The 21406-nt window shown below is 39.6% G+C and overlaps 1 protein-coding gene across 1 annotated transcript in view; it reads right to left on the bottom strand.

Moving 5' to 3' along the window:
* The window catches only part of LOC124281824 (arylsulfatase J-like), a 34787-nt gene extending 13731 nt beyond the window's left edge, over positions 1 to 21056 (bottom strand). The window contains exons 1-8 of the mRNA XM_046717819.1: positions 20913 to 21056; positions 9659 to 9770; positions 8757 to 8808; positions 8252 to 8355; positions 7402 to 7508; positions 6667 to 6743; positions 5755 to 5856; positions 2288 to 2351 (exon numbers count right to left, since the gene is read on the bottom strand). Coding sequence (XP_046573775.1) covers positions 2288 to 2351; positions 5755 to 5856; positions 6667 to 6743; positions 7402 to 7508; positions 8252 to 8355; positions 8757 to 8808; positions 9659 to 9770; positions 20913 to 21018 — 724 coding nt within the window. The 5' untranslated portion in view covers positions 21019 to 21056. The remainder of the gene's footprint in view (positions 1 to 2287; positions 2352 to 5754; positions 5857 to 6666; positions 6744 to 7401; positions 7509 to 8251; positions 8356 to 8756; positions 8809 to 9658; positions 9771 to 20912) is intronic.
* Between the last annotated feature and the right edge of the window lie 350 nt (positions 21057 to 21406).

Below are 21406 nucleotides of genomic sequence, written 5' to 3'. Positions count from 1 at the left end.
CTGAATATACATGTATACACTAGGCTGTAGGGAAGAAAATGTGGTTCAGGGACTGTGAGACAGACTTATGTATTGCCAATAAACACAAGCCATAAGGTCCGATCGACAGCCATTAACAGCCGAGTTGGCAAGAATAAGATTGTGTTTCATGTCAGTTATCAGTCCCGAGGTTATGGGGAAGAAATATAGTCGTGCGACTCCTCGTGGAGTTCTTTTGTGCAGGGTCATGACAAATTCTTGTAGGAGTCAATCGATATGATCTAATGGTCTAAATTGGAATACTTGTTGCAGCACACAATCTATACTGACTGATAGCCTATGAGTTGTTACAATATATCCTGTATCCTTGACAGTACATGATCCATACTTGAATAGTTGTTATAGCACATGGCATATACCGGTACTGGAATAGTTGCTATGGTACATGATCAGTACTGAAAAAGCTGTTGCAGTGCACTATTTTCCCTTATAGTACATGATCTCTGTTGAAATAGGTGTTGCAGCATTTAAACTGAAATAGTTGTTGCAGAACATTAACTATACTGGAATAGTAACGGTGTATCATATATACTGTGTATATTCTAACAGTTGTTGCAATTCGCAATCTGTGCTGAAATGGTTGCAGTACACGATCTATTCTGAAATAGTTGTTGCAATTAGTGATCTATACTGAAATAGTTGCTGCAGTACATGATCTATGCTGAAATAGTTGTTGCAATTCGTGATCTATACTGAAATAGTCGCTGCAGTACATGATCTATGCTGAAATAGTTGTTGCAATTCGTGATCTATACTGAAATAGTCGCTGCAGTACATGATCTATGCTGAAATAGTTGTTGCAATTCGTGATCTATACTGAAATAGTTGCTGCAGTACATGATCTATGCTGTTGCAGTAATATATACTAAAACAGTGATCTATACTGAAATAGTTGTTGCAATTAGCTATACTGCAGTACATGATCTATGCTGAAATAGTTGTTGCAGTACGTGATCTATACTGAAATAGTTGTTGCAGTACATGATCTATACTGAAATAGTTGTTGCAGTACATGATCTATGCTGAAATAGTTGTTGCAAATCGTGATCTATACTGAAATAGCTGTCGCAGTACATGATCAAAATAGTTGTTGCAGTACGTGATCTATCTAAATAGTTGAAATCTTTACTGAAATAGTTGTTGCAGTACATGATCTATGCTGAAATAGTTGTTGCAGTACGTGATCTATACTGAAATAGCTGTCGCAATTAGTGATCTATACTGAAATCGTTGTTGCAGTACGTGATCTATACTGAAATAGCTGTCGCAATTAGTGATCTATACTGAAATCGTTGTTGCAGTACGTGATCTATACTGAAATAGCTGTCGCAATTAGTGATCTATACTGAAATAGTTGTTGCAGTACGTGATCTATGCTGAAATAGTTGTCGCAATCCGTGATCTATACTGAAATAGTTGTTGCAATCCGTGATCTATACTGAAATAGTTGCTGCAATCCGTGATCTATACAGAAATAGTTGTTGCAATCCGTGATCTATACTGAAATAGTTGTTGCAATCCGTGATCTATACTGAAATGTTGCAATCCGTGATCTATACTGAAATAGTTGTTGCAGTACGTGATCTATGCTGAAATAGTTGTTGCAGTACGTGATCTATACTGAAATAGCTGTCGCAATTAGTGATCTATACTGAAATCGTTGTTGCAGTACGTGATCTATACTGAAATAGCTGTCGCAATTAGTGATCTATACTGAAATCGTTGTTGCAGTACGTGATCTATACTGAAATAGCTGTCGCAATTAGTGATCTATACTGAAATCGTTGTTGCAGTACGTGATCTATACTGAAATAGCTGTCGCAATTAGTGATCTATACTGAAATAGTTGTTGCAGTACGTGATCTATGCTGAAATAGTTGTCGCAATCCGTGATCTATACTGAAATAGTTGTTGCAATCCGTGATCTATACTGAAATAGTTGCTGCAATCCGTGATCTATACAGAAATAGTTGTTGCAATCCGTGATCTATACTGAAATAGTTGTTGCAATCTGTGATCTATACTGAAATAGTTGCTGCAATCCGTGATCTATACTGAAATGTTGCAATCCGTGATCTATACTGAAATAGTTGTTGCAATCCGTGATCTATACTGAAATAGTTGCTGCAATCCGTGATCTATACTGAAATAGTTGTTGCAATCCGTGATCTATACTTGCTGAAGCAGTTGTTGAATGATCTATGGTGGCATAATTGTTGGAGTACATATTCTTTAGGTTAATACTCACCACTATATAAACGTCGAGATCTATACCGGATTCTTGAGTACAAGTCTTTAAACCTCTTTGGAGCCTGCAAGGACAATAACAAATAGCAAGGTTATATTGTTTCATTCATAATTTCATATTTTAAACAAAGGAAGTGAGATATCCCGTTTGTTGATGGCAGCTCTATAATTAAAAGTCTAAATGCATGAAATTGGGATGTCTAGCATATATACAGTAGTTGGTCATAAGTGAGTCATCAATAGTGAAATTTCCATAGACTTACATGATAATTAACCGTTGCAAGATTAATTTTCATAAATTGAGTAGAAGTCATTTTATTTTGATATTTTGCAAACATCTTGGAAATCACCTTCAGCTACGTGTACATAAGTTTCTTTCTGCTTTCCGTTGATTAGTTATCGAATGACACTTGATTAAGCACCATACTTACGTACAACGTTAATCTATCCCATAGACAGCCATGTTAAACCTGATTGGTATGTCTAATATAATATGCTGCAGTTTTCTTAATAATCATCGGAAAATTGAATGGAAATTATGCGTATGTAGCTGAGATGATTTACCTGCTGGTAGATAAGGATTGAAAGCAATTCGACTGAAACTAAATTTATGAAAATAATTCTTGCAAGAGTTCATTAACGTGTAAGTCTATAGGAATTTAACTAATGATGACTCACTTATCGTCAACTACTGTATATACCGATTTCAATGTTTAACCTCCCTGGAGCCTGAAACGACAAAAACAAATAATAAGGTCAGATTGTTTAATTCAAAATGTCATATTTTTAACAAAGGAAGTAAGATATTCTGTTTGTTTATGGCAGTTTTATATTTCAATTTCAATATATAGTACGTGATATATACTAAAACAGTTGTTGCAGTACACGATCTATACTGAAATAGCTGTCGCAATTAGTGATCTATACTGAAATAGTTGTTGCAGTACGTGATCTATGCTGAAATAGTTGTTGCAGTACGTGATCTATGCTGAAATAGTTGTTGCAGTACGTGATCTATGCTGAAATAGTTATATATACTGCAAATCGAGCAATTTCTATGGCTTACCCAAAATTCATAAAAGTAAGGAGATCATAAGACAATGTAAAAATCCTAAAAGCAGCTATGTTGAGATGGAACACCCGGGAGATTTGAAACTCCGACCTATAATTGCAGGCCCAGCGTGTACTACACATAGACTAAGTAATTACATTGATATTTTATTGAAACCAATCTCATCAAATGTTAAAAGTTTTACTCGTGACACCATGCATTTCCTTTCCTCTTTACCACAAAACGTTAATGAAACAAGCAAACTTGTAACTTTTGATGTAAAAATTTTTATCATCCAAAACTGTGTTCCACAGGAGATATCGCTTGTGTGAGATCAAACGATATCTCCTAGGAGATATCGTTTTGACAGTAGATTTTGTACAATGCCCTGACAATGCTATGACGTCATGTACTTGATGACGTCACAATGCTATGACATCGCTGCACTGCAAGTCTAATGGCAGTACCATGTTCAGAGATGTACATTTTTCATTGAAAATTAATGAAGAGTGATTTTGGATGATAAATAGAAGCTCACCCTCGTGTCTTCTGATGTCAAATATATCAACACTCGTTGATAAAAGTAAAAATATCCTCGGCAAGCCTCGGATATTTGTAACTTTATCAACTCGTGTTGATATATTTGATATCAGAAGACACTTGGGTGAGATTCTCTATGTATTCAAATATCCCACATAGCCTAGGAATTAAAGCGTTGGATTATTGGTTAAACCGTTGTGAAGAACACATACCTGAGCGAATTTCAAAATCATTTATTTTGGAAAGCGTTGAATTCATCTTAAAAAACAATATTTTCTTTTTTGACGATAAGTACTATAAACAGATTAAAGGAACAGCCATAGGAAACAAAATGGCGCCGACTTATGCGACGCTTGTCTTAGGATATCTGGAGGAAAAGTTCAAGCATAAAATCAGTCAAATTCTTGGAGAGGATGTTGCCCATTATTTCATGGAAAATTGGAAAAGATTTCTAGACGACTGCTTCATAATTTGGCCATTTTCTGAGGAGAAACTAAATACATTTTACGAACTATTAAATAGCATGGGCGAAAATCTTGTTTTCACTATGGAGGCAGATGAAACTAAAACAGCTTTCTTAGACACAATGGTCATCAAATCGGGGCGGAAATTGGACACAGATATCTTCTACAAACCTACAGATACGAAACAATATTTAAACTTCAAATCTTGTCATCCGAGCCACACCAAAAGAAGTCTTCCATATAACCTGGCACGAAGAATATGTACAATAGTTTCAAACCAAGACACCCGCAATCAAAGACTGAATGAACTTTTTACTATTACGGGAATATCCAAAATCTCTTGTTGAAGACGGAATATATAAAGCTTTACAGCTTAATAGAGACGATCTTTTGACAGGAACGATGAGACAAACCAATGAGGAAAAAGTAATTACTTTTGTATCTACTTATAATCCGTTGAACCCAAATGTGTTCCAGAACATAAAAACAAATATGTGCATCTTAGAACAAGATGAAAAACTGAAATCAATGCTGAAATCTAGAAAAATAATAAATAGCAAAAGACAAAATCAGAATCTTAAAAAGATACTAACAAAAGCCAAATTTATTTTAAAGAAACAGAATTTACCAAATCCTACTGTGTCTAGATGCAACAGAGGTAACTGTGGAACGGGTCGACATATTGTTGAAGGACGCTCTGTAACTTTCACGAGACACGGAGAATTCTATGTAAAACAGAATTTTGACTGCTCTTGCAAAAACATAATATATGTCATAACATGCACAGGCTGTAATGAACAGTATATTGGTCAATCAGAAAATTTAAGAGCCCGGGTTCGTGTCCACAAACAACAAATAAAGTGTCCTGAAACCCGATGTATCCCACTGAGTGAACATCTAGATGTCTGTGAGAAAGGAAACGATGTTAAATTTACAATATTTCCTTTTTATCAAGTTCAAAATTCGGACAAAGTAAAACGAATTTTAAAAGAACACTACTTCATAGACAAGTACAAACCAATGTTAAACCATTGCAAGCTGTGACCTTGTCGCTCTAGAATGTTGTCCCTATTATGACGTCACAATATATATGTAATGACGTGCATACCGCTACAATCTGCCTGAAGAGTAAAGAACGAAACATGTTGGAGAAAACGGCATTCTGTTTTTATTTATCTATGCAATATTTATGACTGAACACCTGTACTACTTTGGACATTTTGTGCGTATATATATATATATGCAGATAGATAGGTAGATAGATACAATTTTAAATTTTAAACATAACACGTGATGGGTACCACAGACATGTAGATAGATAGTAAGATAGATAGATAGATAGATAGATAGATACATATATTCTGGAAACCTGTTTGTTCAGAACCTCTTGTTAATATACGTGTCCATGGTTACCTGCAAGGGCACGTGCACAGCTTGGAATGACACAAACAGGAAGAGGGGCGATTTCTGATCGTGCGTCCGGATGATGTCAATAGCCCGTCGTGCAAACACAAACTGACAAATAACAGAAATACTTTAGTCGTCATGGTAACCGAAATTAGATATATATTCATCACTGGTTGAAGGTGTGAGTGGCGTCAGAGTTTTTTTTCAGATAATGGCTGTCCGAAACATACAAATGCCAATCAAACTATTATAATTTGTAACATATAGCCAATATTTTGCATTTTATGTCTTCAACTGTATCAATATATCATACGCTTAATTAATGAATTCTTGGATGAATGGAGTCTGAATAATTGTAAGTGGAATAACAATTACTTGGTCATCATTATTGTGGTGATAATTATCATTATGAATGTACAACGTGAAGGAATTAAAAAGAAATAGCGCATATAGTCATTAATTTTTTTTTCACGTAGAACATCTGTCGACTTCGGTTGGAGTTCAAATTAGGCAGAGTACTGTATGAGGCTTAAATGTTTAACGCCGCACTCAGCAATATATTTCAGGTATATGGCGGCGTTCTGTAAATAATCGAGTCTGGATCAGACAATCCAGTCATCGACAGCATGAGAATCGTTCTACGCAATTGGTATACAATGGCAAGTGTCAACCAATTTAGCGAGCCTGACCACCCGACCCCGTTAGTCGCCTTTTGCGACAAGCATGGGTTACTGAAGACCAAGTCTAACTCGGATCTTCAGGCTTGGAACTTGGAATGTGCATTTGTATCTGTAACGTTAGTATATTAATCAATAGTATATGAATCAATATACGACACTGTAATATACATGATGTCAATTTTGGGAACAGGTGATTTCTACCATTTCTTTAAAAATGATTGTTTTTGTTTTTACTTACAGTAGAGTAATTTCCATTTTCAGTAGCGAGGACGGACGAGTTCAACCAGAAGTCCAAGCCGATGCTGTTCTGTTGACCTGAAACAGTCATGTTCTCACCTGCAACATCCTCGTTTGTGCAGGGAATTATATATCAGTCATGTTATAATAAATAAGATGTCACCACCAGATCCATCCTCGTTTGTGCAGGGTATTATATTTCAGTCACATTACAATAAATAGGATGTCACTACCAGATCCATTCTCATTTGAGAAGAGTATTATATATCTATCATTGAAATACACAATGCCGTTTTAGAAAGTGGTCAAATGTAACATATGTTATATTTTGGGATTACACAAAATATAAAATATGTTATATATTTATCATATTACAATAAATAAGATGTCACCATCAGATTCATATTCGTTTGTGCAGAGTATTATGCATCAGTCATGTTATAATAGATAAGATGGTACCATGTGATCCAGATCTGGCCAAGTTTTCAATCTCATTGTAATGAAATCTTAATCCTAAACAAACACCTGTAGATATTCAATTACTGGTCAGTTTGACTGACCAATGAAAGGACAAAACGCCTGCATTAGCAAGTCAAGAAGCAGCTTTGTGGGACTGCTAGTTTGAATTTCTAAGCTTTTGGAAGTTGCAACATTAAAAAACATTAGGGATGACCGCCCAGTAGAGTCTCGAATCAATACCTGACCCACAGGACTGACTGCGACCTAGCGTCTATACCTCTGATATGAGAGTAATAGTCCTCAGCCCCTCCGTAGAACCCAAGGAAACTGTCAAAGCCCCGGTATGTGGGCGTGTACTTGGAGTTGCAGTACCCGAGGTGCCACCTGTAAGTGTGAAACACATACATCTCTATGATCAGTTAGTTTTAGAACAAATCATGAGAAAGTGAGTGAGTGAGTTTAGCTTTATGCCGCACTCATCTATATTCCAGCTATATGGCGTCGGTCTCTATATATTCGAGTCTGGACCAGACAATCCGGTGATTAACATCATGAGCATCGAGCTACGCAATTGGGATACGATGACATTTGTCACCCCAGTCAGCGAGCCTGACCCCATTAGTCGCCTCGTACGACAAGCATGAGTTACTGAAGATCAATTCTAACCCAGATCTTCACGGGTTTAAATCATGAGGAGGTTGGAACCTACTTTCAAAATAGCTGATAATAAATTGTTATTTTGTTTCTGACTGCTTCTATAGTAAAAATAGATGTTTCGTTGGTTTAACAAAGTGAGAGTAAATTGGGTTTAACACTGCTGATGGTGCGTCTGTTTAGAGAACGAAAAGATCACTGGTTCCCAGGCTGCACCTTCACACAGACACAGACACAAATAGACACACATACAGCCCTTCGACTGCTGAAATCATACAGCATACAGCTGACTTAGAAACCAAATTAGGGCGAGACCTAGATTCGAACCAGCGGTCATAGGTTTCTGGTACGGGTAAGGGACGCAACTCTCTACAGTGAATTGTGACACTATACGTCTTGTTCACCAATGAACTAAGAACGCTATCAAAGAGATAACTGCAACTGAAATGCGAAAGTATTTAGATACTACACACTTCCCAACCAAATGTGTTTTATATCCGAGTTTTTTCAGCTCCTCTGGCAGTAGACGGAACTTGTCCGGGAGATATGTCGGCCTGTCCTGCGGCATGATTCCACTCTGGAAATAGTCCCAGCCAGGATTGAAACAATCATAAGTGATTAAAACGGCCGGAAAATCTCAGTTAACGCCAACCTGGTTGACTTTGTAAAAACATTTTTTAGTTTAAATCAATTATTCCTATTGGAATATTTCGTTGTTGAACGACATTGTTTTGATCCACGGCAATATGAAAACAAGAACATTAAACATGACTACCCGATCCCGTTAGTCGCCTCTTACGACAAGCATGGGTTACTAAAGATCAGCCGCCATATAGCTGGAATATTGCTAAGTGCGGTGTAAAACTAAACTCACTCACTCTGAACATTAGCCTGTCAGCAGCACCACCCCGTGGGATCAATTCTAACCCGGATCTTCGCGGGTTGTGCATTTAGTATAAACTTGTTGTCATATATTACCTGTAGGCCAGTGCGGAAAGGGTATTGACCAGTCAATATAGCAGTCCTCGAACTGAAATATAAAGATTACACATTACTTGAGGAGAATAAAACACACTGTAAAATGTAAACATGATTCTATCTTAGAAACTCAGACTAAAATATCTCTAAAATAAAAATATTGTGTTTTTCTTTTACATTGTAGTTTGCATGTACACATGAGCATCAATTAAGCAACACCATGGGTATTTTCATCTAAGAAGGTGGGAGGTGTTTGACTAATGTCCATGTGTATATGATAGCATGGATCCAAGAGAATCACTTACTTTCCCTAGAACCATCCACTGGAGTCCACAGAAATGCCAAAGATTTACACTAAGTGCGTTTATATATTTTAAGTCATTTGTCTATTTACATAAGCTCGATCCATGCTGAGAATTCCCCCAGAAACTTTTGCTAAGAAAATGGATAAGAATTTCGCTTAATTCATGCTCTAAGTAAAGGTTTAGGTGAATAGATTATTAAACGATCACCGTAAAGTTATATTGCTTGTTTGCCGCCTCAGACAACATTTTCCCGCTGAGTCTAATGTGAGCAGGATTTTACGCCTCTTTTAGCAATATTACAGCGAATCACTACAGACGAAATGCACTTCACACTCATAGCCTTCACTGCGAGTGCGAGTGCGGTGCGAGTATGGTTTGACGCCGCTTTTAGCAATATTCCAGCCATATTAAGGCGGGGGACGCCAGAAATGGGCTTCACACATTGTACCCATGTGGAGAATCGAACCCGGGTCTTCGGCGTGACGAGCGAACGCTTTAACCACTAGGCTACCCCACCGCCCCACATATACTTTAGAGGTTTCGAACTTGGGTCGTAAGGGTCCCCCTACCGTCCTCACTTCCATAATGCTTACTCACGGGGTACAGACTGGCTGGACGTATGAACTATTCAGGATCACCCCTGCTCGCGCCAGTCGATCCAGATTCGGAGTTTTAATCTCGCGATTCTTCCAGCCAACGTCATTCCACCCTGAAAGGTAAACTGGCATGTTATTCTGGTGATATCTGTTACATTTATTACATTACTGGTATAGAAGAGATCCACAGCAACCCATGCTCGCGCCCTTCGGTGATGCTACCAGTGAAGAACCGGGTTAGAATTGATCTTCAGTAACCCATGTTTGTCGTAAAAGGCGACAAACGGGATCGGGTGGTCAGTTCGCTGGCTTTGTTGACACATGTCATTGTATACCAATTGCGTAGATCGATGCTCATGCACTTGATCACTGGATTGTCTTGTCCAGACTCGCCTACAGAGTGAGTTATTTAACGCCGCACTCTGCAATACTCCAGCAATATGGCGGCGGTCTGTAAATACTCGAGTCTGGACCAGACAATCCAGTGATCAACAGCACGAGCATCGATCAACGCAATGACATTCAATCAGTACGACGTATATCAGTCAACATCTGTTAACAGCAAACGTTAACCTGGGTTATGTTTTGGTCAACACAGGTTCACATAGGTCGTTCAGGATTTTGAAATCAGACGAAAGTAGGCCTAATGTTGCCAGAAATATGGTAATCTCGGGTAAACGAACTGAATATTCCTATGCACGTACTGATGTGCACTTGACGCCTGTGGTGGATGTTGCTGTTTTTCTATTTTTCAAAAGTAGATTCCATTTCATACGAAACTCGCCATAAAGTATATCGACTTTCAAAGATTAACCTGTGTCGAAAATGGTCACTTTAGAAAATCCCTGCCTCATTTAAATCTCAGTAGGTTTTCGTTCAAGTTGGTTGACTTCTTGAGAGGGATTTTCTGAGTTATAAGGGGGGGGGTACATGGAAGTAACTTTACGGAGAGATGTTGGGAAACGTGTTTCAGGGTGCTAATTGTTAGGAGAAAAACCTTGCTCTGTTGCACTTGTGTTTTTTAAGCCGAAAAAAATGGATTATTTCTTCTCTTTATCGTGTCCCCAACATGATCAAAATAGTCCATTTATCAGTCGGCGTGTGTTTGTCTGTGTCGGAGCCTGTGTCTATGTCTGCCTGTGTCTGCCTGTGCCTGTGTCTATGTCTGCCTGTGTCTGTCTGTGCCTGCCTGTGTCGGTGCCTGTGTCTATGTCTGCCTGTGTCGGTGCCTGTCTGTGTCTGCCTGTGTCTGTGTCTGCCTGTGTCGGTGCCTGTGTCTGCCTTTGTCTGTGTCTGCCTCTGCCTTTGTCTGTCTGCCTGTGTCGGTGCCTGTGTCTGCCTCTGCCTGTGTCTCTGCCTGCCTGTGTCGGTGCCTGTGTCTGCCTCTGTCGGTACCTGTGTCTGCCTCTGTCTGTGTCGGTGCCTCTGCCTGTGTCTGTGTCGGCCTCTGCCTGTGTCTGCCTCTGCCTGCCTGTGTCGGTGTCTGTGTCTGCCTCTGCCTGCCTGTGTCTGCCTCTGTCTGTGTCGGTGCCTCTGCCTGTGTCTGCCTCTGTCCGTGTCTGCCTCTGCCTCTACCTGCCTGTGTCGGTGCCTGTGTCTGCCTCTGTCTGTGTCGGTGCCTCTGCCTCTGCCTGCCTGTGTCTGCCCGTGTCTGTGCCAGTGTATGTGTCTGTGCCAGTGTCTGTGTCTGCCTGTGTCTGTGTCTGCCTGTGTCTTTGTGTCTGTGTAGGGGCAGAGGCTCTCTTCTAATTAGAGGCTAAACTAATAATTATTATTCTGTTTCAATTAAAATGACATTTTACTTCAGTTACAGTTAGAATTCAGGGTTCCAGCAGTGACATTGTGAAACACATTCCACTGGATCTGAATGTGTTGGTTGTCTCGCCTCTTTGAACAATATCCCAGCCTTAAGACGACGGGGCACCCAGGAACGGGCTTCAGATGCGAAGCCCATGTGGGCAAACGAACAAATAACCATCTAACTTTTTGTAGATTCACTGTATATCATTTAAATCCATTTTAAACAAGTAATTTTCCCTATATCAAAGAATCAAATATCATTGTAAACACGTGATTTTCCCTATATGAAACAATTAAGCACGTTATTATCCCTATATCAAAGAATTAAAAGCATTATAAACACGGGATCTCCACAATATCAAACGATTAGATATTGCAAATAACTGATTTTCCCTACACAAGCAATTAAATATCATAATAAACACGTGATTTTCCCCTATATCAAACAATTAATAGCATATTGTGAGGAATGCTATGTGTCCCTCGCAAGAAGCTTTGTCATGCAAGACGCACGACACCAATGTATGTTCATGTGACTTTTTAGTTTCAATTTGTACTTTAAATAAAGTTTCGTACACAACACATGTAGTATGTCCAAACAAGATGTTTTCTGCAGAAAGAAAAGAATATGAGAAATTACATACTTTTTACACTTTCTGACAATATTATTAAGTCATTTCTCAAAGGAAAGCGAGTTTCCTTTGACGCTCGCAGCGAGGAGTCAATATTACACAGAATGAGTCTTCTCGTTTTAATCACGTTTCAAACAGCGCCACATTTTACAGCTGCTTTTGGTCGAGATCTCGTTATCGCTAGCATAAGAGGTATGGATTCTTCTCAAATAACTGACGGCGTATTTTTGCGATAATTGGAATATCCAGACGTGCGACGTCGTTGGCCTTGACCTACTGACCCAGTGGGAAACGTTAAAAAGACACCTCGACGTAACAAAATACTACACAAACAAACATTAATAAGAAGGGAAGTAAGTTGTTAGCTACGCTCAACCAGCTCCAGGGGAATGAGAATTCTTGAGCGGATATTTTCTTTCAGTTTGCGCGTCTTACCATCACCTGTAGACCCCCTGGTGCGGCAGGGGAACTGGTTGCACGTATCCCGACAGAAGAGAATGTCATGAACCAAAATGTCTTACTAGTAGGTCAGCTGAGTAAGTTAGTGAAATGGGTTTAGTGCCTCTTTGGACAATAAATCAGGTAATTCACAGCTTGTCAGATTAATGTGAGCGGAAAACGGGATATCACACAGTGGCCCGTTCCACAAAGTGCAAAGACGAGGGTAGCTCCCATACTTTAACATACCATTAAAAGACTGCTGTGAAATGGGGCAGGGTCTTCGAAGTTAATCATTTTGGTGAATCCCGCGAGAGCGGTGCTGATAGGCTAATGTTCAGAGTAAATGAGTGAGGTTAGTTTTACGCCGCACTCAGCAATATCTCAGCTACATGGCGGCAGTTTGTAAATAATCGAGTCTGGACCAGACAGTCCAGTGATCAACAGCATGAGCATCGTTCTACGCAATTGGGATACGATTATACGTGTCAACGAAGACAGCGATCCTGACCACCCGATCCCGTAAATCGTCTCTTAATACGAGCATGTGTTACTGAAGATCAGTTCTAACCCAGATCTTCACGGGTCTAATGTTCAATCAAGACGGATCTTCCAGTAGCTTCAGTATCCAAGAATTACCATTAATCAGAAGCAAACTGATACACGTTCAACACATTTATTGTGTCACGTGACCCTATGACGTCACTGCAGAGTCATTTTAAGCTATATAGTATTTACTCCCACGATGTAATTCACACTGGGTATATAATGCTTAAAGGGGTATTCGAGATACTTTTTTTCATTGGATTTTGAATTTATTTGGTACTGGGTATAAGACTACCTGTATCGTCAATATATAACTATGTGTAAAGGTACTTGAATGCACAAATTGAAAAATAAACATTCCATAATTACTCACTGTGCCATTACAATTCTAATATGTACATATAAATGCCGATATCGAATATATTTAAAAAAGGACAAATAATTATCAAGGCAAGATTTTCTTTAAAAGCATGATATTTGTATACAGAGTTTCAATCCCGGAGAGAGTCTGGGCGGATTCCATATCCGAACAAGTTTCGTGCACTTGACAATCATGTGATACCACCTGGCGGTAGTCTTATATCATCTTAAAAGAACAGAAACGTTGATGTCATTTTGATGTAATTGAAAAATGAAGGCTCGCTGACTTGGTTGACACTTGCCATCGTATCTCAGTTCCGTGGAACGATGCTCATGATCACTGGATTTCGGGTCCAGACTAAATCATTTACAGACCGCTAAACATATTCAGAAAACAATTGTCTTCTTACATCATCGGTCTTTTGATTCAATCAAATATTGTATATCAAGTGTTCGTTCGTAATTAGCTGAATGTTTAAATTAAATAAGCAGTTTGTGCAAAGTTGGTGCTTGGCGAAGTGGTAACGTTATGAGCCCAGCTTATTTCTCAAGTTCGGAAATTCAGAGGTCATTCTAAGTTCACGTTATGGGATAAGTGTCCACATGTGGCACAAGAAAGTAAGGAATGCTTACATCTTGGCACCGGCGAGCCAGAACGGAATGGTAAGAGTTGCACCGTGTCACTGCAATAATGGTCTTGCACTGGAGGAGGGCACAGGGCTGTTAATGCCATAGTCTCATGGTAAAGTACACTCTTTGAATAATGCCAAACACCACCTGGAGCCAGTCTTTATTTTGGGAAATGGGTTATGAATACGATGCCCAAAAACGAAACGAAACTTTTAAATGAAGTTAATTCTGACACCTGTTTGTAAGAAATAAACCGATTTAGTGTTTGTTTTCCTTGGCGAGACAATTAGATTAATGGTTCCGCAGATCTGAAAATAATAAATGCCATCGAAAAAGTACAACCTCCAGAAACACTCTCTTACTGCACCGAATGCACAACATTGTTTACCAAAAGAAGTACACATTCAGTCGGTTATTACACGTGTATGCGCGGGTTTACTGTCGATTAAGATTATCTTATATTGGAAGCGTGTATAAGAGTGCAGTTTGTAGCAGGTGGGGTATGCGGGTTCTTAATGCTCACCCACTTGGATACCATACCACACCTTGACTGATTAAGTCAGTCCTTTTACCCCCCTAAACCAGGCAGGATAATGACAAGTACCATCTTTAAATTCCTTTGGCGTGACAAAGGACTCTATCAGCTGCCCATTGAAAGAGTGAGTGAATTTCGTTTTACGCCGCTTTTAGCAATATTTCAGCAATATCACGGCTGGGGACACCAGAAATGGGCTTCACACATTGCAAGCATGTGGGGAATCGAACCCGGGCCTTCGGCGTGACGAGTGAACGCTTTAACCACTAGGTTACCCCACCGCCCCTGTCCACTGAAACCCAATCAGCGTCTTTGTGTGATTAGTGTACTAGAATTCCCAAACTGTTAAAGGCCAAATAAAAAAAATCATGAAAGAGACAATTACGTGGTGGTGATGGGTGAGGTGAGGTAAAATTGGGTTTAACGTCGTGCTTGAGAATATTTCGCTCATATGGCGACGTGCATGCGTGTGTATGTGTATGTGCGACTGCTTGTACTAGCCCAGACTGAAGCTGGTTTTATAGTGCTAGCCCACTGAGATACCATGCCGCAGTGAAGCATGAATACCCAACTCAGACACATTATACTGACTCCAAGCCGACCAGTCCTTGTTGTACCCATTAATGCCGAGCGCGAGGCAGGGACCAACAAGTACCATATTTTAACGTCTTTTGGTATGACGCGGTCGGGGATCGAACCCGCGACCTTCCGCTCTCCGGGCGGACGCTCTAACCACTACACCACGGAGGCGGCTGGTGGTGATGGGACTTGAATTGTATTACAACTGCCAATTTGTCCGCACATAGTCCCTTCAAATCTTTAACGAAGAGTACCCGGAAACTAAAAAGGCAATAACAATATTAGATGTCAGGGAACACGTTATTGACAATTTAATAAAAAATATATTTATATATATTTTTTAAATTTTACTCATTTGACTCTATGATTTGTCAAGTGATATAAGTCCAGGTCCAAGAGTATACTGGTCAGACAAGTCTCTTGTGAACAGTTTATGAATTCAGCGAAACCAGCGGATTCAAAAGCGCTCATTGTACAAAACATTTTCAAAACGTGTAGAATACTTAGACTCCCAACGGCTGAGGTTTGAGATGTTGGTGCTTGCTGTACTCGTATTTCGATATGACTCGACCACCCGAGGAGTGCCGAATGACTTGTCGATTCCCATCTGTTGGTTTCATTCACAAATGGATTGAATGTGCAAGCGGCGGAGTTTGACGGATGTATACAAGAATGTCATATGATGTTACTTTAACCCTTTTAACGGTAAACGTTACTGCATGTTACAATTAATTTGCTATTTTGACTCACTGGCATTAGCATCAGTTCGTTATTTCGTTTCGTTTCAACGAATTCGATCAGAAGCAAGTGTTATAATAACATAGTTTGGAAAGTGAGTGAGCTTTTAACGATTGCGTGATAGTATCGCTGTGATCATTTGAGAAACAAAACGTAACTACAGACGTATGTTGCTTTGTTTGCTGTCCTGAGAAAGCACTAAGAATATTCCAGCTATATGTGAACCCAATTCAGCGAACCAAGTCAGCGAGCTTGACCATCCGATCCCGATAGTCGCCTCCTACGCCAAGCATGGGTTGCTGAAGAAGGTCCGGGTTAGAATGAACCTTCAGTAACCCATGCTTGTCGTAAGAGGCGACTAACTGGATCGGGTGATCAGGCTCACATGTCATTGGTTCCCAGTTGCGCAGATCGATGCTCATGCTGTTGATCACTGGATTGTCTGGTCCAGACTCGATTATCTACAGACCGCCGCCATATAGCTGGAATATTGCTGAGTGCGGCGTAAAACTAAACTCACTCACCCTAACCCAGACCTTTTGCAACTTGGGTAGAGAGTATGTGTAAATTCGAACCTCGAACTAACAGTTCCGAAAATCATGCCAACAGTGAGAAATGGATTATGCTGGCATGCACCCATGAGAGAAATAAGGGTGACCACGTAAAGTTATCGTGGTACATTGATATTCGTAAATCTAAGCTATAAATTTGGTGATTTAAAACATAGTTTCTTTTGACATGGCATGCAAATAGAAACTATTATAACATATGCAACGTGAATAAAGCGTTAGATAAGATTAAACTTTGTTTATTTTTAACCCTAAAAATATTACATCCATGTGGCTGTGGTCTATAAATAATCGAATCTGGACTAAACAGTACAGTGATGATTACCAGCGAGCCTCACCACCCGATCCCGTTAGTCGCCTCTTACGACAAGAATGGGTTACTGAAGATCAATTCTAACCCGGATCTTCACGGGTCGAGCATCTATACATGTCGTTGGGATACCGTGACACGCGATCACAATCTACCAAGCCACCGAGCCTGACCACCGATCCATTTAGCCTCCACTTACAAGTAGAATGGAACTCTGGAACCTATATTCATCCCAGAGGTTATTTAATTTATTTGATTGATAGGCATATTACTTTTCTTAAGATTGTTTCGGATTTCAGTATTAATTTCAGCATTTAAAACATTGTTTACAAATCCTGTAGACAGTCAGTAGAGTTTTACACTCAGACGAGAGATTTATGCTAAATTATTTAAATCATCCACCAACTCGATCTGTTTTGGAGGATGGAAATATTCTCACAATGAAAAACATTCCATTCCGAAAGGTTTACACAAACAGCCTGTATTTGACGCTTGACAACATACGGTAATACATTGACAAGAAACTGAAAACAGAACAAGCACGATTTTACAGAATAACAAGTTGAGCATAAACAAGCCGGTCTCGTATTGGGGGATCTACTTTTTGTGATGTAAACTGGTTGTTTACGGTGCGTATAAATTTAAGCGGGTTCTGTAGGAATTCAGACGTTGAAGTATATACGGCTTTGCAATTTGCCAGCAGCGGCTTCTTTATGTTGAGTGAGCTGTCACGAATAGATTTGTAAAGTGAGTGAGCGAATGACGCATTTTGTCGGATCAGCAATATGCTGAAACCGTTGAGTTAACAAGTCACCGGGCAACATTTCAGTGGGAAAGTCAGTTAGGAAGCGTATTCGCCTCTATGGAGAGGGCGTATGGCGGTCCTGTATCTCTGGACAAGATCCGGGTTAGGCTTGATCTTCAGTAACCCATGCTTGCCGTAAGAGGCGACTAACGGGATCGGGTGGTCAGACTCGCTGACACGGTTCACGCATGTCATCGGTTCCCAAATGCGATACGTAAAACTAAACTCACTCACTCTGGACAAGACAATCTAGTGACTGACATTATGAACAACGACCCACACCTTTGAGGTATGGTACAAGGTCAAGGACAACCATATCACCTAGCCTGGCCACCCGATCCACTTGGATGCTCCTCATGACATCATGGTTGATGGTGGCCTGTTCAATATTGAAGCACCTTGGGGGTATATGAATGCGTGAGTGGCGTTGACATTAAGTATCATTGTTTATGGTGAGTAAGTGAATGAGTGAGTTTGGTTTTACTCCGCACTCACCAAAATTACAGGTATATGGCTGCGGTCTGTAAATAATGGAGACAAGACAGTCCTGTGATCAACAGCATGAGCATCGATCTACGCAATTGGGAAGCGATGACGTGTCAACCAAGTCAGCGACCTGATAGTCGCCTCTTACAAAAAGCATGGGTTTCTGAAGACCAATTCTAACCCGGATCTTCATGGGTATCATTGTTTATGGGAGAGAATGAGAGAGAAATACATTGAGAGGGGTGTATGAAAGAATGAGATATATGTTTTGACTTTGGGAGAGAATGTGAAATAACCTAGTTCCTGAACCATATTGTTTTCTATTCTGTTGTCCAAAAGCTCTAAGTGATGCTCTAAATTTAGATATTCATCAGTTTCTGAATTGTCCTTGTTTGCTGGGTCCTTTTCGTTTAAAAGGAGTTGTTTCTGTTAAAATTATATATTTTCGGAGACTAATTGTTGGTCTATGTGTAAGCTGACTGACTGAGTTTTAGTTTTACGCCGCTTTTAGCAATATTCCAGCAATATCACGGCGGGGGACACCAGAAATGGGCTTAACACATTGTGCCCATGCTATGTGTAAGGGAGAGATAGTTACTTGCGAACACATTCATGGAGTGCGAGAGAGGTAATTATTAACAGAAAAAGAAACAGAACATATATAGATTTCACAGTTCGAGGGGCGGTGTGGATAAAGCGTTCGCTCGTCATGCTGGAGACCCGGGTTCGATTCCCCACATGGGTACAACGTGTGAAGCCCATTTATGATGTCCCCCGCCGTGACATTGCTGGAATATTGCTAAAAGCGGCGTTAAACTAAACTCACTCACAATTGGAACTTGAAACTGAAAGTGTTAAGGGGCATCTGGTGTGGATTGAGTCCCCCAAATGAGCTACGCGGGGCACAAAGTGCTCTCCTACAGCAGGTTACCGTGTGTTAACTTGGGTACATTTCACATCGCCTGACTACCTGCCTATAATACTGCAATCTGATTGGCTGATAGTACCGATACTCTATGTGATTGGCTGATGATAACAGACAGTACTGATCAGCTATCAAGTGACTTTAGTACTGTACAAATAAGCTCAGTGATAACAAGGCAATACCACGTGGTTATGTAAGTTTACGGCAACTTTATCTGGTGACCCGAGATGCTAATTAATGTCTTGAGTAGTCGTCTTAGGGAGGTATGTGGCACTTTTAGTACTTGATGAGTCAACAAAGCAGATAGTAAAAAATAACCACTTACGCCACAAGTTGTCGAGGTAACCTCCCAATTATCGATGGAGTGATGAAGTGTAGCAGTGATGGGGGTTAAGACTCCGAACAGAATCATGTCCGAATGGAGGTTACTCGTACGTAATATATGGCCAAAAACAGTGAATAACCCCCATCATTAAAATGTATTGGGGTTCTGTCAGGCAGAAACCCAGTGACGTCAGGCAACAAGACACTTTTGGGCTAACAAAGTCGATAGAAGTGAGTGAGTAGGATTTTGTGGCGCTTTTAGCAATATTCCAGCAATATCAAGACTTGGGGGGGAACCTGAAATGGGCTTCACACATTGTACCCATGTGGGGAATCGAACCCGGGTCTTCGGCGTAACGGGTGGACGCTGTAACGATCAGGCTACCCCTATGTTCATGATATCCAAATGCGGGTAAACTTGGACCATGGTTGTTTCTGAGGTGGAATTATATTCTGATTGTACCAGCTGCAGAAAGTGCTTGGTTACATCCAAAGGTATCACTGGTTTGTACTGAAATATTTCATATAGGTTATGTATGTTTTATATGCGCATACGTTATAAACAAATTTGAATTGATATCTCATGTACACTTGTTCTTGTGGCATGAATTATATTTTTGAGTTTAGCGTTGATACCTGGTGACATCTTTTACCAGATATATTTCGGGAAGTGGGACACATATGCACTATGAATGAATATTGTAGCCAATTTGAATACAAAAAGCAAACTTTACTCTGAACTTTTTGTGGATACAGGAAATATTATGTTTTTGTCGTCGAGGTAAGATTTACACTAACCTCGACCAGGACCCATTCCCTCTAAAACCCAGTTTCATGTGGTTATTATTTTGTATAAAAACATAATGGACCTGCCATAGAATTTATCGAGGTTACAAAGTGGGAAAAAAATACGATAGTTTACATTAAAAGGTCTCCTTTCGTAGATGCAAATGAGGTTTCACTCAGTGTAGTGATGTTAAACAAAGCAATAAAGTCTACCTGTTCCCCAATAACATTCTTGTTATCATTCTTAAGCTAGCTCAACAAACCAAGATGTTAGCCACAACAATTTTTATCTTTAAGTTGTAAATCATCAATTCATATATTGGAATTTTACTGACATTAACTGCAGACTTTTAATAGAATACCGTCCGCTGTCAGAGAGGGATCACGTAGATTCTTCCGTGCATGCAAAAATGTTTTCTTTTAAACTTAAAAAAACATATGGCCGTTTCGAATTTGTATTTTACGGTTAATACACATTTTGTTCAGTTCCGATTAAACTATTAAGTCATTTAACCATGAAAGTTTCACAATATCCGCCTATACCATTTGACAATAAAACATGTTTCAAACTAAGAATAACTAATAATACACAAGATATGTTTTATCACATTACACCAAATTAACAACACATCTTTAACAAATATATACGTATGAAAAATCAACTACCCACAAACACACACACACACACAAAAACCACAATACACATTTGAGTGCATCGGGCACTGAAGTCAATAATTACAACCTGAAATAAACAATCAGTCAATCAAATGTTACAGATCAGAAATAACTTACCGAGATCATCAGCCAAGAAGAAAATTATATGCGGTGGACTAGCAGCGATTGCAAGTATATCTAAAACAAGAGCCAAGCACGGAATGAACACGTTAGGCAGAAACATGTTTTGAATTACAACAAGCGGGTAATACACGACTTCCACACTTGTCAATGAGGGCATGAGAATGCCCCACTTTAACCGGTTGCAGCCAGAACGAAGCAGCTATTTGTTACCGTGGTCCGGGTCAGTAGATCCGGTTTTAGATTAACACCCGGGTCATATCAGGTTTACGGATCGGTAAAATATAGCGAAGTATGAATTTGTGTTTTTTGTTTCTCTTTTTCTTTTGTTCTTTAGGTTTTAATTTCTGTTTCGTTTTTGTTATTTGTGTAAAGAGAAAATAAAGTTAGGGTTTGGATGAGAATAAAGAAAGTAGCTTATTTTTTAAAATCTCAATCCAGTACACAACTTATATGCCTCAGGTTAATTAAGCAGTAGTGCAGGGGATCAA

This window comes from Haliotis rubra, unplaced genomic scaffold (genome assembly GCF_003918875.1).
Source record: "Haliotis rubra isolate DU_JTF1 unplaced genomic scaffold, ASM391887v1 Scf29, whole genome shotgun sequence".
In the NCBI taxonomy this organism is placed as follows: Eukaryota; Metazoa; Mollusca; class Gastropoda; order Lepetellida; family Haliotidae; genus Haliotis; species Haliotis rubra.
The sequence above is the reverse complement of the archived record's forward strand: the minus strand, read 5'-3'. Positions and strand labels throughout refer to the sequence as shown.